Genomic DNA, 14,604 nt, shown 5'->3' with positions numbered 1-14,604 from the left:
GTAGTCAAATTTTACCGATAGTCAAATTTGATATATGACTAAAAGTTTTTTGAGTCATTGCTTAATAGAGATCTTAAAAAAATTAAATACTGCACAAATTTAACATCAGAAAAAAGTATTTTTTTTCTCCCGTTGCTTTCTTTCGATTTTGAGAAATTTCAAGAAATGATTCTTAATATATATCAAAATTATTAAGTAGTAACGTTCTAATTACATAATTATAATAGTAAAAATAATGAGATATTTAGCACTATTACAACAAAGTACATATTTATGATATTAAATTAATATAGAGCGTAGACCGAATCAATAGTTTAATTTGATATATGACCAAAACTTTCCGGGGTTATTGCTTGATAAGGATCTCAAAAAAAATTAAAAATTGCACAAATTTAATATTATAAAAAAAAAAGTATTTTTCCTCGTCTTGCTTTCTTTCAATTTCAAGAAATTTCCCGAAAGGATTCTGAATATATATCAAAATTATTAATTAGTAACATTTTAATGACATATTTATAATAGTAAAAATGATGAGACATTTAGGATCATTCCAAGAAAGTACATATTTATGATATTAAGATTATATTAGAGCTTGACCACACAAAATAGTCCAATATAATCTACCACCAGATCTAAATATTTGAAGGTTTGAAAGTATTAAATACCATACAAATTTAGTATCATATTAGATACTTTTCCAAGTACAATGATGTTAGAGTTTGGCCGCATAGATTGAGCCAATAGTCCAATCTAATCTATCACTAAATTCAAAAGTATCAAATAAAATATAAATTTTATATTATATTTGGTATTTTTGTTTTTTATTAAAGAATTTGATAATTTGGTAATGGAAGTCTTTTTTTCAAAAATTTATACAAGAATACATTGGAAAGTATAAAAAAAGTAAATAATAAATATCCTAAAATTAAGAAAATAAATATTATTTTCTAAATTAAGAGAATGAAATATTAATTAAATGGATCATTAGTATTCTCTATTGTCATTACGCGTCTTTATGTTTATGTCTGCCATTCTATGTCTTGAAAATATGTGTATGTTAAAATTATTAATTAATTAACTTTTAATTATATAACATGTGATTGTAATGCGGGCCATTACCGTTACTTGACTAGGAGTAAGGTGGACAAACGCTTTCCTAGAAAGCCTAATATGAACAAATTAAGAGAATTTGAGAGTCAGCACCTACACGAGGACTAGAACGACGTGGAAAACTCAAAAGAGAGAATGAAATTCAGTCCAATTTATATGGTCACAAAGGGAAGTCAAACGGGGCAATGGCTTAAAAGTTTATATATATATATATATACTTTATGTACTATAAACAAATTATGAAAAATTAGGTAATATTTTTATATAAATGAAAAAGTGTTTTTTTTTCTTTTTTTAGAAGTTTTGGTGAATAGGTTGTATTTTATTGATTTAGTTCAAAGGTTCCAAATTTATGGTTTTTATTTTTTTATTTATAAGGAGTAATTAATTAATTAAATTATTAATCAGTATAACAAGAATTTTAATTGTAAAATTACAATCCACTAGTTTTGAAGAATTAAGTATATGGATTTGTCTGACAATTACTACTTTCTCATACTTACATTCTAGTATCTATATTACCTAACATCTTGTACATGATGCAATACCACCTTTGTTTCTTGAATCTTAACATCAATGCTTTGAATGGATGTGATTCATCCTCACAAATCCAAAAGCAAAAGTGAACTTGTTTTAAGAGTTTTTGGTTAAAGGTGAAACCCTGTCTTAATTTTCCAAAAAAAAAAAAAAAAAGGTTTGCTAAAATATAAAAGAAATTAAAAACTTTGCAATCTAGAATTTAATGATTGAAGTTTTAATATCTTGAGCTCTAGTTAAGGGCGCTTGAATGCTTCTAGCACTTAAGCGCTATCAAGAATTGCTAAAGTGCTCTAAGAGCTTATTAGAACACTTCAGCACTTGATCTTAAAATCTAATTTTTTTTTTCATTTAAACAAAACACCTAATTTCTAATTACCTAAATTCTATTTTATATCACTTGAAAAAGTCATTACCATTTCCATAACTCTTTATCCTTACCTATGTTATCCTTGGTTGATTATAATTATAATTATAATTATTGATTATGTAATAATCTTGAATTTTTTATAGCAAAATATAAAAAGTTTTAAATTAAGATAAATAGAACCATAACCATGACTAGTTATTCCCCTTCATGACAAGTCGTTCGAGTTGTCACCATGGTGATCTTGTTTCAATTAACTCTTCCTCGTTCCCACATATGACGTCAATTGTTATTACATGATCCTCGGCCTTTCTAGGTTCTAGGCAAACCTTTCATTACCAAGTAAAGACCATTATACATAAGCCAAACGCCTTGAATTGAGAAGCGAATGCGTGAAGAATTAGGAAGATGTCTTTTTTCTTTCTCTTTTTCCTTGCCTTCTCTTGAGATCCAAACCTATTCTTATAGTTTATGTCTACTAGGATGTGATCGATGGGAGGGTAAGTCAACCTTCTTCCTAGCTAGGGATTGATGAGTTAATGGTTTAGACCTTAAGACCTTCACCAAGCTTGTCATTGGTTGTCTCTTTACCTATGTCAAGTGGTGCATGTTGAGCTCAAAGAGGCACCTCTTATTTGACAAGATAGGTTCGGTCTCAGGGTTCATTCTTTGTACGCATTCATAGACTACTTTTGATTTGCATGCCTCGTAGGGATTAGTAAGTGCCTAGACAAATTGTTTATGCAGAAGCAAGACGACATCTTATTGTATTCGATATTCAATACCCTCTAACAATTGAGCCAGCACCTTAGTACATCCAAGCCTAGTTCCTCCAAGTATTAGCTTAACACCTTAGTTCAACAGATGCCTAATACCTTCTATGTTGAGCCAACACCTTGGTTCAACCTATACTCACTTAGCATCTCCACCAACTTTTGAATTTTAATTGGGCCTAATTATACATCTTTTATATCATTTAGGTTCATTATATGTTATTGGAATCCCTTAAAGGATAATTATCCAAATTATTTTTATATATTGCTTTAAACACATTTTATTTATTTTTACTCTTTTGTATAATGATTAAATAATTTGAAAATATATAAAATTTTAATTAATTTTATTCATATTTAATTTTTGTTTTAATATTTTGCATAGTACAACCACATATGAGAACCTTTTTTTTTTTAGTTTTCTTTTCTTTCCTTTCCTTACTATTTATTATTGAGAACCAAACATAATAGCCCTAAAGTTTGATTATTCAAATCAAAATTTTTATTATTCCAAGTAATTAAACCATCAAAATTTTGATTATAACATGCCGAGAAATGGGATTAGACTATGTTTGGTTCCCAGAAAGTACTAAAAAAGAAAAAAAAAATTGTTAAAGGAAAATATTTTCTCATATTTAGTTTTATTATGAAAAATACGAAAAAAAAAATCAAATATGATTAATTATCTAATATTTATATAGAAAAGGTAAATAAGTGAAAAAAATTTGAAATAATATATAAAAATAATTTATTGACTTTAAATTTATTTTTTATCCTCCTTCACTTATTTTTTTCTAATACTTATCATTTTTATTTTCTTTCTTTTCGATATTCCTTCCTTCGAACTTTCGGAAAACAAACATAGGCAAATTGTTCATGAAAGTACAAACTTTAATTATAACAATTTTATTCATAAACTATTGAACGAGGACTTACAATAATACTTGGGGTATTCTTATTGATACATAAAAATTACAATGAAAGAATTATTGAAAAATGGTACAATATCCAAACACCAATTTGCATTAGCAAGTAGCCGCAGTTATTACTTTATACAACGAATGAAACAATACTAAATCTTAACATATATCAGCTGAAATCAACCATGTGAAGACCCAATAGAAAGATGATCATGAAGGAAGAAGGATCATTCAGTCTCGTTGTTATTAATCCTTCACTAATTATTAATGCATCAGAAAGGCACATGTAACCGCTCACTGGCGTACCTTCCGCTCATTTTCAAGCTCTATCAAGCTCTTGATCACTATGTCGGAAGCGCTTGTCACCACCTCAGACCAGTTCCTATAACACGTACCATTGAATCATAATTAAAATAATAATAATAATAATAATTTAAATAATTTAAAAATAGTGTTCAACGATTTTTGTAAAAGTTTAAGCTTATAGGATTTGGGTTTCTCACCCACCCACGTATGCCTATTTAGGTTTCAAAATATCTCTCCGCATGTGACGAGAGGCAAAGTGGAGAGATAGACAAAGCCGTAGACAAACAACGGTGGATTAGAAGGAAATAACTATTAACCTACCAATTTTTTTTTCTAAAAGTTTAAGCTTATAAAATTTGGTTTTAGAGTGTATTTCACCGTGTGATGGGTAAAATAATTCATCTTACCCTTTTAAGGAGTCGAAGGATAGCCCCACGGTGTACTTGGCTTCTTCCAGAGCTCGGTTAAACCTCTGCAACTCATTCTGGGAGCAACTTCCATTGTCGACCACCCGAAGCTGGGAGGGCTTGACATCGCAGAAGATGGGGATAACCTTCTTGTTGGACTCCATGAACAGAGCCAGTTCATGGAGGCAGAAGTATGACTCGCAATAATGCGGGGAAAAGACGGCCACGCCGATCTTACAACCCCGAATCGCACTGTCGATTTTATCAAACAGCTTGTCCCCCGGCTTCATCGTCTTGTTGTCCAGGAAAGGCCTCATGTTGAGCATTGTGAGGTGGTCATAGAGCAAGGTCGCCACTGTTCTCTTGGTGTCGATGCCTCGGTGGTTAATGAAGACGTCGCACGACTGCCGGCTGCTCATAATTCGGCGCTGCAACATCATTGCTGAGGCACGATGCATGGCTGATAATTAACTCCTCAAAAAACAAAACCCTAGAGAATATCTAGTTTTTTTTTTTTCCTTCTATGGAATGTTTTTATCTTCCCTGGTTTGCTTTGCTATGAAATGCTGGTTTATATAGGGGCTTGGAGTCCAAAGCTTCAATTTCTTCATCATTTTTGGTTAGTTTAATCTTAGAAATCGACATTTATTTTTATTTTTTATTGATCGTTTTTACTTCTAACGTTGAATTTTGAAGAGGAATTTCATGGGAGAAGATTGAAATCTCCCATGTAGCCGTGTGATTTGACAGGAGACATAACACCAACAATGGTTTTGAAACTTTCCTGAACCTTCAAACACGTTGCTTTGACTAGAGAGATCCCTACATGTGTTCTTTTTCCTTCTTTTTTCTTGATACACACTTGAAAAAGAAATTTCCAATTCCTTCCGGACTATTTAATTTCTTGTGGAAAAATAAAGCACATGCCTTAAATTGCCGGGAAACTAAGCCGAAACTAAGCACAACGTTCATGAGAAGCTGTGATTAATTTGAACGTTATTTTATTTTTCTTTAACTCTTAATTTAATCGTCTTGTTCATTTTTTGTTTTTTTTTATGACGGATCTAAGCTTCTGTAACGGTACAAGGCGTCTACGGGGCAAGTCTATTTTAATATTTGGGTCATGTTTGTGAGTATGTTTTGTGTCGTCAAAAATATTAGACTTAGAATTCTTCCTTATGTGACCCTTGTGAACACGTGGAATAATGGCGCATTGGAGGAACAAGTTAGGCCCGTATGCAAAGGTTTAATGTTTGAGAATGATTCTGAAATTGTTGTGCCGTTTTCTATTTTTAGAGTTGGAATTTGTTTTGAATAGGACCCTTGAATAATATAGAAAATAAGGGTATGTCTAGATTTTTTTTTCCTTAAATAGAGATTGATGTGTTTTAGAATAAAAATTTGTCCGAGAATTTGGCATTTTAACTTATTTTCTAAATGATAAAAAAAAATTATTTCAGTGAACGATTTTAAAGATAATCTAAGAGTTTGTTTGACAATGTTTTTTAAAATACATTTTTAGTCTAAAAAATATTTTTGAAAAAAAAAACCTTTTGATAAAATTTTGAAAACATCAATATTAAAATTTTGAAAAATTACTTATGTTGAAAAATTAGTTATAGTATTATTTGAATGAATACTTAATAGATGATGATCTTAAAAACACTTATTAGGAAAAAAAATTTCATTAAAAACAATTCGACTAGAAACATCCCGTATCATTATTAAAACAAACTTTGAATTGAAAATTATATTTCTTTCACATACGAAACTTCTTCATTATTTCAATTGTTGAAGCTCTTAGCTAAAAAATATATCTTAATTTACCATGCATATCTCATAATATGATCAATGGTTACTTTTTCTCCCATCCCTCACCATGAGAAGACAAGGTGGATGAATCCAAAAACACACACACATATACATAGATGGTACAATGATGAGAGGGCTAGACATGGAGGATCATGGAACAGGATAGGACTTGCTATTACACATACATTTATAGGATATAGGGCATGTCTCCGCTTCAGCCAACGAGGCGCAGACAAAGCTGACCATGACTAATCGGCAAGGAGAGCACGACCCACAAGCATGAGAGCAATCAGGCAAGCTTGAGCCTGCGTCTTCAAGCGTATCAGCCCTCCTCATCAGCAGCCTCATTTTTCTGGCCATCTCCCCGTTAATGGAATTGAGTTTCATCACCATACTATCTTCAGGGTCATCATCTGTGGAAATTATACGAAAATTAATCCAAAATTGTGTATTTCTTTTAGTTAAAGAAAACTACCATGTCATGTCATGTGTTTGTTTGTTTTTTTGTAATATATAAATTAAAGATATTTATGCCGGGTATATTACGCATATAAACGATAAAACAATATAAAAATTCTACAATATATACATACTTGACCTAAGGAGAGCGATGCGCTTGGCGGGCACGGGGAGAACTAGAAGGAGATCAATGACAAGGACCGCTGCAATGCAGATGGAAGTCTTAATGGCCATGGTTGTTCTTGGTCTAGCTAGGTTTCCAAGTATTGATCATCAGAGAGTGATGGGTGAAGGGTACTGTATGGGAGGAGGATATTATGTGTATATATAATATACTTAAATTGGGTGGACAAAAGAGAAGGTATTGAAGCGAATCACAGGCAGAATCAGGGGGTAGCAGTGATGATCAAGTTCACATGAAAATGGTTGACAACAAGTGTTGGATCACAAGGTTTTCTCCCCTACACTGAATTGCACTGCACTCCTCCATTGCTGGTGTTCTTTGAGAATCACCCCACCCATTTCTACTCTCTGAGTTTATGGCTCCCCCTGGCTCATGTCATAGATCCAAACCCCCAAGCACTATATATAAAGGACTAGTAGGCCAAGATAAATACAACTTTTAAACTTATATAGAATAGCTCGAGTTTAATCATTTATTCATATTTTCCATAAACCCTTTAAATCATAAAAATATCCAAAAATATAAGTCTATGATAAGAGTTTTCGGAATTTGAGTTTAGGGTTTAAGGATTGCATTTTTATTTATCCTTATTAAATATGATTTTTTTTATTTGTTCCACATTTTGGAAGAAATAATTAAAAAAAATATTTGTAATTTTTTTTTCCCAAAGTTTCTAAGAACAATGTTGGCATGTTACAATGCAGGACACTTCTTAAAGTGTTGCTTGGGTCTTCTGCAGTCTACAATAAATAATGTACTGAGAACTTAATGTGACTGCCATCAATATTGAGTGCTTAGAAATGATGAACATGCACTAAATGCGCTTTTGGCTTTTCCTGCTGTACACATTATAATTTTGGCTTGCATGGACCACAGACTCATTCAAACAGTGCCAATGGATCCAAGTTGATTCAATCAATTAATTGTGCAGAAATATTATCAATTTGGTAAGAAAAAATGCACTTAATTAATTATTCATACTCAATTCAGCGGAGTTTTAAGGCCTTTCCAGATCTGTGGGTGGACTCTTAAAAGCTTTTTCATTCTTGGTACCGAAAAATATATATATAAAAAAAAGGTTAGGTTTTACGGGGTGATTAATAAAATTTAATATTTATTACTTAATCATTTAAGTTGATTTTAAGTTAAATTATATTTAAATTGTTAACTTATAACTTATTATTTAATTATTACTTTAAACATTAAAGTTTTTTTTAATAAAATTAACTTAAAATTTATTCTAAATTATTAAATTAATATATTTATTCTTATAAATTATAATTATGATAAAGGAGGTTGAGTAATAATAGAGATCATGGACTAGCAAAAAGATCGTGGAGGTTACTAGAGTAAATTGAGATAAAAAGATAAAATAAAAATATGAACTTAAGAATAAATTAATTCTTTTTACTTATTACTTAAAGTTACTTTTGACTTTAAGTCATGTCATTAAATTATTTTACTAAATATATTTAATTTATTTAATGATTTAATTCAAGTTATTAAGTCACTTTGAGTTATTAAGTTGGTTTATTAAATACCCACTATATCTTAATATATTTTTTATATTTTATTTAAAAAATCTACTAGTTGTGCTTAGTAGTTATTTGATAAAATTTAATATTCATTACTTAATTACTTAAGTTAATTTAAATTAGATTGTTAATTCAAAACTTATTACTTATTTTTTATTTTAAGTATTAAGGTTTTTTGGTAAAATATTAAAACTAACTAAAAAATTATTTTAAGTTATTAAATTGACATATTTACCCTATTAATTGTAATTAATATTTATTATTAAAAAAATTAACTAATATTTATTTTAATCAATCTTAAGCAATAAATTTATTTATTAAACATCTATACTTAAAGTATCGTAAATTTATAAGATAATCTTAAAATATTTACTATAAAAAATGAATTATAAATTTAGAGCCACGGTTATGAAATATGTTTCCATTATATATGAGTAAATAAAAAAAAATAGGATTAAGAATAAATTAATTAATTTAATTTAATATTTAAAATTATTTTTAACTTTAAGTTATGATATTAAATTATTTTGCTGAACATGTTTACTCTACTTAATAACTAAAACTAAGCTATTAAGTTACTTTAAATTACTCAATTAAGTTATTAAACTATTAATTTTTCTAAAAGTTTAAGCTTAATTATAAGATTTAAATTCAATATTTATATCATATTTCTTAACACCTCCCCTTATGTGCAACCCTATGCCTGTATAGAGCAAACATCAACAAATAACTACAAATTGAGCCTATAACTTCTTTTCAAACCAAACTTAAACTACCAATTTTTTTTGAAAAAACTTAAGTTGATAGGATTTGAACTCAATATGCATGTTATGTTTCTTAACCAAAAAAAAATTCCAAGAGAAAAAAGAAGAGGCAAAAAAAAAAAAAAAAAAAACCTTCTAATTAATGCATCATTTGTAAGATGGGCAATGAACTTGATCACATGTTCAAAGAATTTTGTATCTATATATTTTTAACAAATCAAGGGGCCAAATCCATTCCCAGACAGGTCTATGGATTGCATAATCACATGTACAGCTAGGCCAATCTCCCCCAAACAACTGAATATATGGCCCCTTGTCTTGATCATGATTAGGTTGGTGAACCTGACCTATTAATGCAAGCCCATCTACAAGCCATGCATGTTCTAGGAGATATCTCTTCAATTATCACAAATTCCTCCACTTAATCTATAAAAATTGGTCACTTTCTTAGCCTATCTGTTTATGAAAATGAATTTAATTTTGGCACAATGGCTACAATTAATATTTAACATGAAACCTCTTTGATATCAAGAATTTCTTACTTCTCAATTAAGACAATTCGTGTGGTCCTACAAAGCTTATGATAGTCAGGAATTGAGTATTGTGCTTTTGGCCATCTTCTAATGTATATGTATATATATATACTATTATGACACCCATTAGTAGTTTAAAATTCAGCTTCAAATAATGGGCTTGTTGATTTAGAGAAACATGCATTTTTGAGGCATTTGACTGATGGAGGAATGAAAATTTTGTAAAGTATGAAATGAGTGGAGAGTTTGAAGATCTCCAACTCATAATTCCCAAGAAGAATAAAGTGAATATATAAGAAATGAATGGATAATTTAATTGATTGAACCACTACCAAGTTGATAATTGGGTGGATAGGGTGTCATGCAATCATACATGTAACAAAATTAATTAAAAAAAAAATCCTATATTTTAGTGAAGAAATGAATGTAAAGAATAAGATAATGTTTGGTTACAATGTTCGAAAACAATTTTCTATTATTTAAAATAAAAAATTTAAAAAAATACGATCAATAAATAAAAAACAGTTTAGATTCTTAAAAATAAAAAATAGGGTATTTTAATATAATATCTTTTAATTATTTGCAAATAACTATTTTAAAAAATAATTATACAAACATAAAAAATAATAAAAGTTAAAAACAATAATTATAAAAATTATTTTAAAATTTAGTTAAAAATATATCAAATACATTAAAAATATTTCATATTTTTAAATAAATATTTGTTTTATAAAATATGAAAGAATGGTTTTCGAAAAAGTTAACAAATAGCTCTACATAAGTTAAAGAAATTTTAATATATTTTTTTTACTATTTTTAGTTGAACCAAATGGGTCCTGAGGGTGCAAGATTGTTACATTTATGAGTGACCCTTTTGGCTTCTTGTGTGTGGAAGCTGTTTGCTTCGAAGATAGGGGTAGTGGTTGGTATTATAGCATGTCAGGGGCTAAGTAAAAAAGGGCAGGAAAATTAAGTGGCACACTGGCATATGGACCCAATAATGGATGAGATATAGGTGTTTAGTCATCATCATCAAAGACAAAATGTCATCATATATCCAGCTAAGATAAGGTAGATAGTTGTGTCTATCATGATAGGCTTCATCCCCCACCAACTCCCACAGTTACTTTTAAAAGTAAAAATTCACAAAGCTAAAGCTTAATTTCTTTGATATGCTTGAATTAGTGAAGCTATTGTTCGTTTGTGAAATCTATGCAATATTAATGCCCTTGTGTCTCAATCTAGTATCTTTGTTCCGGTGTTTGTGAATGTGCCTTGACCAAAACAAAAGGGCCTTACATGGAATTACTAATTCCATGAAATCAAAGGGTTAAATATCCATTATTGCATTTTAATATACAAGTGGTTAATAATAATAATAATAATAATAAACAATATTATGTATTGGGGTAGGTTAGGGTTGTAACTTGGACGGATTCGCGGGGTTGATGGCTGATCAAACCTAACCCAAATTAGAAAACTACCAATCCAAACCTAACTAAAACTAGAAAACTACCAATCCAAGTTTATTCCAATTTAACACAAATTAGAAAACTACCCATCCAAGTTTATCCCAACTAGCCTGTCTAACCTAAGGTATTTAATTATAACTCAATTCAATTATATTTTTCCAAATTCGGGTTGAGTTTGGGTTTGATGGTTTAGACTTATATTGTTTAGATTGATCGAGTTGTATGATTTAAAATTCATCCATAAATATATATATATTCAAATTTAAATAATCAATGAGGCAAATTTCAAAATAGTAATAAAAAATAAAAATAAAATTATATATCTTTCAACAAAAAAGTATATAATATAATTAGTTGAATAATTTTTAAAATAATCTAAAAAAAAGGTAAATATTATTATATAAGATATTATAAAAATTATTAAATCGAGGTGAAGTTAGATTTGGATTATCCAAAATTTAATCCAAACTCAATCTGAATATTAAAAATAATTGTCTAAGTCACTCATATATTGAGTTGGATTCAAGTTAGATCGGATCAATCCATCCATGTTTTACCCATTGAGCCAACTAAGCCTCAAAGAAGAATATATCCTTCCTTGAAATACAAAACAAAGTCTCGTACACTTGTATGTACAAATTTCGTAAAAGTCTTACAACATTAGCAAAATAATAGGAAAATCAATGCGAACAAAATATTGATTAAAATTGATAAATTGTGGGGTACAATCTTTATGGTAATATTCTTTACAAAATAATATATCCTTCCGATTTTTTCACCTTGATCACAATTTGGAATATGACAATGATATTTTTGCGATTTTCGTTGTTTAATAAGTTTATTTGGGAATAAGCCACTTAGTGATAATTATTTCACTAAAAGATTTAATGCCTACAACACCATGGTGGTTTTTGCTTCCTACATATAGGCAAAGTAAATTTAAATAAAATACATTATTTTTTTATTCCACTTAAATTAAATTTGCGTCTGATCAATTGCTGCATGCCCATACTTTTCATTAGTGTTTTACAGTCCAGTTACATTCTTTTTACCTTAATTCATATTCATATGGTTTTTATCTTGTTTTCATTCTTGACATCCTGTTCTTCTTTAATTTTATGTATCTTAACATTTTTATATACATGTCACTTGACATTTGGTATGACCCGACTCAAAAGCTAATTCAACAAAAATACTTTTTCATGCTATCATTTGAAAGTACATGTCTTTTTTTTTTTTTTTTTTAAAGCCATTTGAATGCTTAGTACTTCTAAAAATATTTTAAACCCATGAATTAATATTTAAACATTCTATCAAGATTTTAAAAGGGTTTGACTTGGTTTTAAGCATATATTTGTAAAGTTAGGATATGAATTTTTATTTTTATTTTATTATTAATTTTTTTTTTACTATTTGTGAGTTTAGGTCTCCATGCAGTGATCACTTCGTATGCTACATCAATGTCCCACACAATTTATGAGCAATAGCTCCACCTCAATCAAGTGCATGTATGGTAAATATTTTTCCCTACTATAATCATTTTGAAAATGATAATTTCATCCCCAATTCTGTAGGCCCATTGGAGGAAAAAAGAATCACAAATGATCATAATTGTATCCATGAGGAGACCCTTTGACATGTATTTTTCACTATATTATTCTTAATTTTAAAATGAAAAGCTCCCCATAGAAAATAAAATCGAATCATTTGCCAAATTTGATTATGAGAAATCATATTTCTCTACATAAATTGATAGTTTAAATTATTTTAGTTAGGGGTGGTAATTCGTGTTATGTTACAACTTAAGTATTGTACTATATAGGTTAATCCAAACCTAACACGAATAATAATCATATTACAAACATAAATACAAATATTATCTAATTTTTAAATAGGTAGCACATTGTGTAACTCATTTAATAATTAAGTCTTTTATTAAATAATCAAATTGAGTTAGATATTATATAAGTTAATATAATTAATGTTTTAACCAAACATATTTATGACTTAATTTATCTATTTATTTAAAAATAAATTAAATATAGGTTAAATAATTTAAAGTTATAATTAGATTAATCAAAATTATTAAATAGGTTAATTTTGATTAAATTTGTATTATGCAAATCGATTAAAAAACTATCTATTAAACGGAAGATATAGAGTGACATGAATTTGATTTAAATTTAATTATATTCAACCCAAATTTGTAAAATATGTATTAAGTTTGACTCGTATTAGTGGATTGTATTAAATTTTGTCCTCCTTGATTCTAGCAAAGTGAGAAGGCATGCAAGTAGTGACATGGGAGGAGATGCCATTGGACTGCACATATATTGTTGGTGAGCCATATATACTAATTGCCCTCTCTAGAGTCTAAGTTGTGATAAGTGTCTTAAACCTTTGGGTTGAAACTTTAAGTACATGGGGCATGGCAAATGTCCAAATCATTAGACAACCCTTACTTAAAAGTGGGGTACATTTCTAAACATTTCCCTAAATGTGAAAACTATGTGTGATCCAATCCTGAACTCTTAAGATCTTGATTCACTTACCATACCCTTTGATTGCAATTTTCCATCTTATTACATACCCAAAAAACCCCTTCAACCATTTATTTATTTATTTAAGAATAAATTCTCCAAATGTTTTAATTTTAAGGTATAATTGTGTTTTGGACCCAATGCCCAAAAATTAATATTTGATCCATATAAGTTGTATAATTAATGGAGATGATATAAAATATGGAGATATCAATATACCCTTTAAAATTATTTTCTATCACAATGTTTGACAAAAAATTTGATCTTAATTTTTTTTTTTAATAATTATTCTGAAAATTTATTATTTTTAGAAAACAATTTTTTTAAATATATTCTAAAAATATATTATTTAAAAAAATAAATTTGACATATATTTTAGTTATTTTTATATGCACAATTTTAAATATATATATTTTCCAAGATGTTTGACTTTTAAATAATAATAACAATATTTTATTTTTATTTTTTTGTAAAATGATGTATTTTTTTTCAAATCACTAAATTATATTAAATTTTATTGAGGTTTAAAAAATGAATAAAATTTAAATTAATACTTTTGTACCCTTTTTTTTTTAATTTTCATAGTGAGCAAAAGTTATTTTTGAAAAAAATAAAAAATTTATATTCTTCTTCTTAATTTTCACACCTCCTCTAAGTTTTGAACTTGAATGGTGAACTTATATGAATTAAACCTTAATTTTTGGATCCAATTGGATAAAAACACGATTATCTCAAATTTTAATTGGAACACATTTAAGATTGAGGGTGACCTCCAAAAAATATCTATAGACATTGTGAAATGTACTTCTGTCTGAATTTGATATTACATTTATGAGTTGATGGGTTTTTTTTTTTCTCGAAATATTTATAACTATTAGATTTCGA

At 28.4% G+C, this 14,604-nt stretch overlaps 2 protein-coding genes across 2 annotated transcripts; both read right to left on the bottom strand.

Moving 5' to 3' along the window:
- Positions 1-4,001: 4,001 nt before the first annotated feature.
- LOC100257284 (probable 2' cyclic ADP-D-ribose synthase BdTIR) lies at positions 4,002-4,877 on the bottom strand. Its single transcript, XM_002281969.5, has 2 exons — positions 4,421-4,877; positions 4,002-4,089 (listed from the first exon to the last, which is right to left on the bottom strand). The coding sequence occupies exons 1-2, from the start codon at positions 4,858-4,860 to the stop codon at positions 4,002-4,004; spliced, it is 528 nt and encodes a 175-aa protein (XP_002282005.3). The 5' UTR covers positions 4,861-4,877.
- A 1,380-nt stretch (positions 4,878-6,257) lies between these two features.
- Positions 6,258-7,269, bottom strand: LOC100265926 (protein EPIDERMAL PATTERNING FACTOR 1). The gene is made up of 2 exons (XM_002284692.4): positions 6,826-7,269; positions 6,258-6,645 (listed from the first exon to the last, which is right to left on the bottom strand). Exons 1-2 carry the CDS (start codon positions 6,923-6,925, stop codon positions 6,383-6,385), a joined length of 363 nt encoding a protein of 120 aa, XP_002284728.1. The 5' UTR covers positions 6,926-7,269; the 3' UTR covers positions 6,258-6,382.
- Positions 7,270-14,604: the final 7,335 nt, after the last annotated feature.

This window comes from Vitis vinifera, chromosome 19, assembly GCF_030704535.1.
Source record: "Vitis vinifera cultivar Pinot Noir 40024 chromosome 19, ASM3070453v1".
In the NCBI taxonomy this organism is placed as follows: Eukaryota; Viridiplantae; Streptophyta; class Magnoliopsida; order Vitales; family Vitaceae; genus Vitis; species Vitis vinifera.
Note: the sequence above shows the minus strand (reverse complement) of the source record. Positions and strands in the feature narration are given on the sequence as shown.

Coding starts and splice junctions, on each gene's coding strand:
- LOC100257284 (XM_002281969.5), bottom strand. CDS start 4,860: ATGATGTTGCAGCGCCGAATTATGAGCAGCCGGCAGTCGTGCGACGTC. Junction 4,090..4,420: donor TCCTTCGACTCCTTAAAAGG/GTAAGATGAATT, acceptor TACGTGTTATAG/GAACTGGTCTGAGGTGGTGA.
- LOC100265926 (XM_002284692.4), bottom strand. CDS start 6,925: ATGGCCATTAAGACTTCCATCTGCATTGCAGCGGTCCTTGTCATTGAT. Junction 6,646..6,825: donor CATCGCTCTCCTTAGGTCAA/GTATGTATATAT, acceptor TAATTTCCACAG/ATGATGACCCTGAAGATAGT.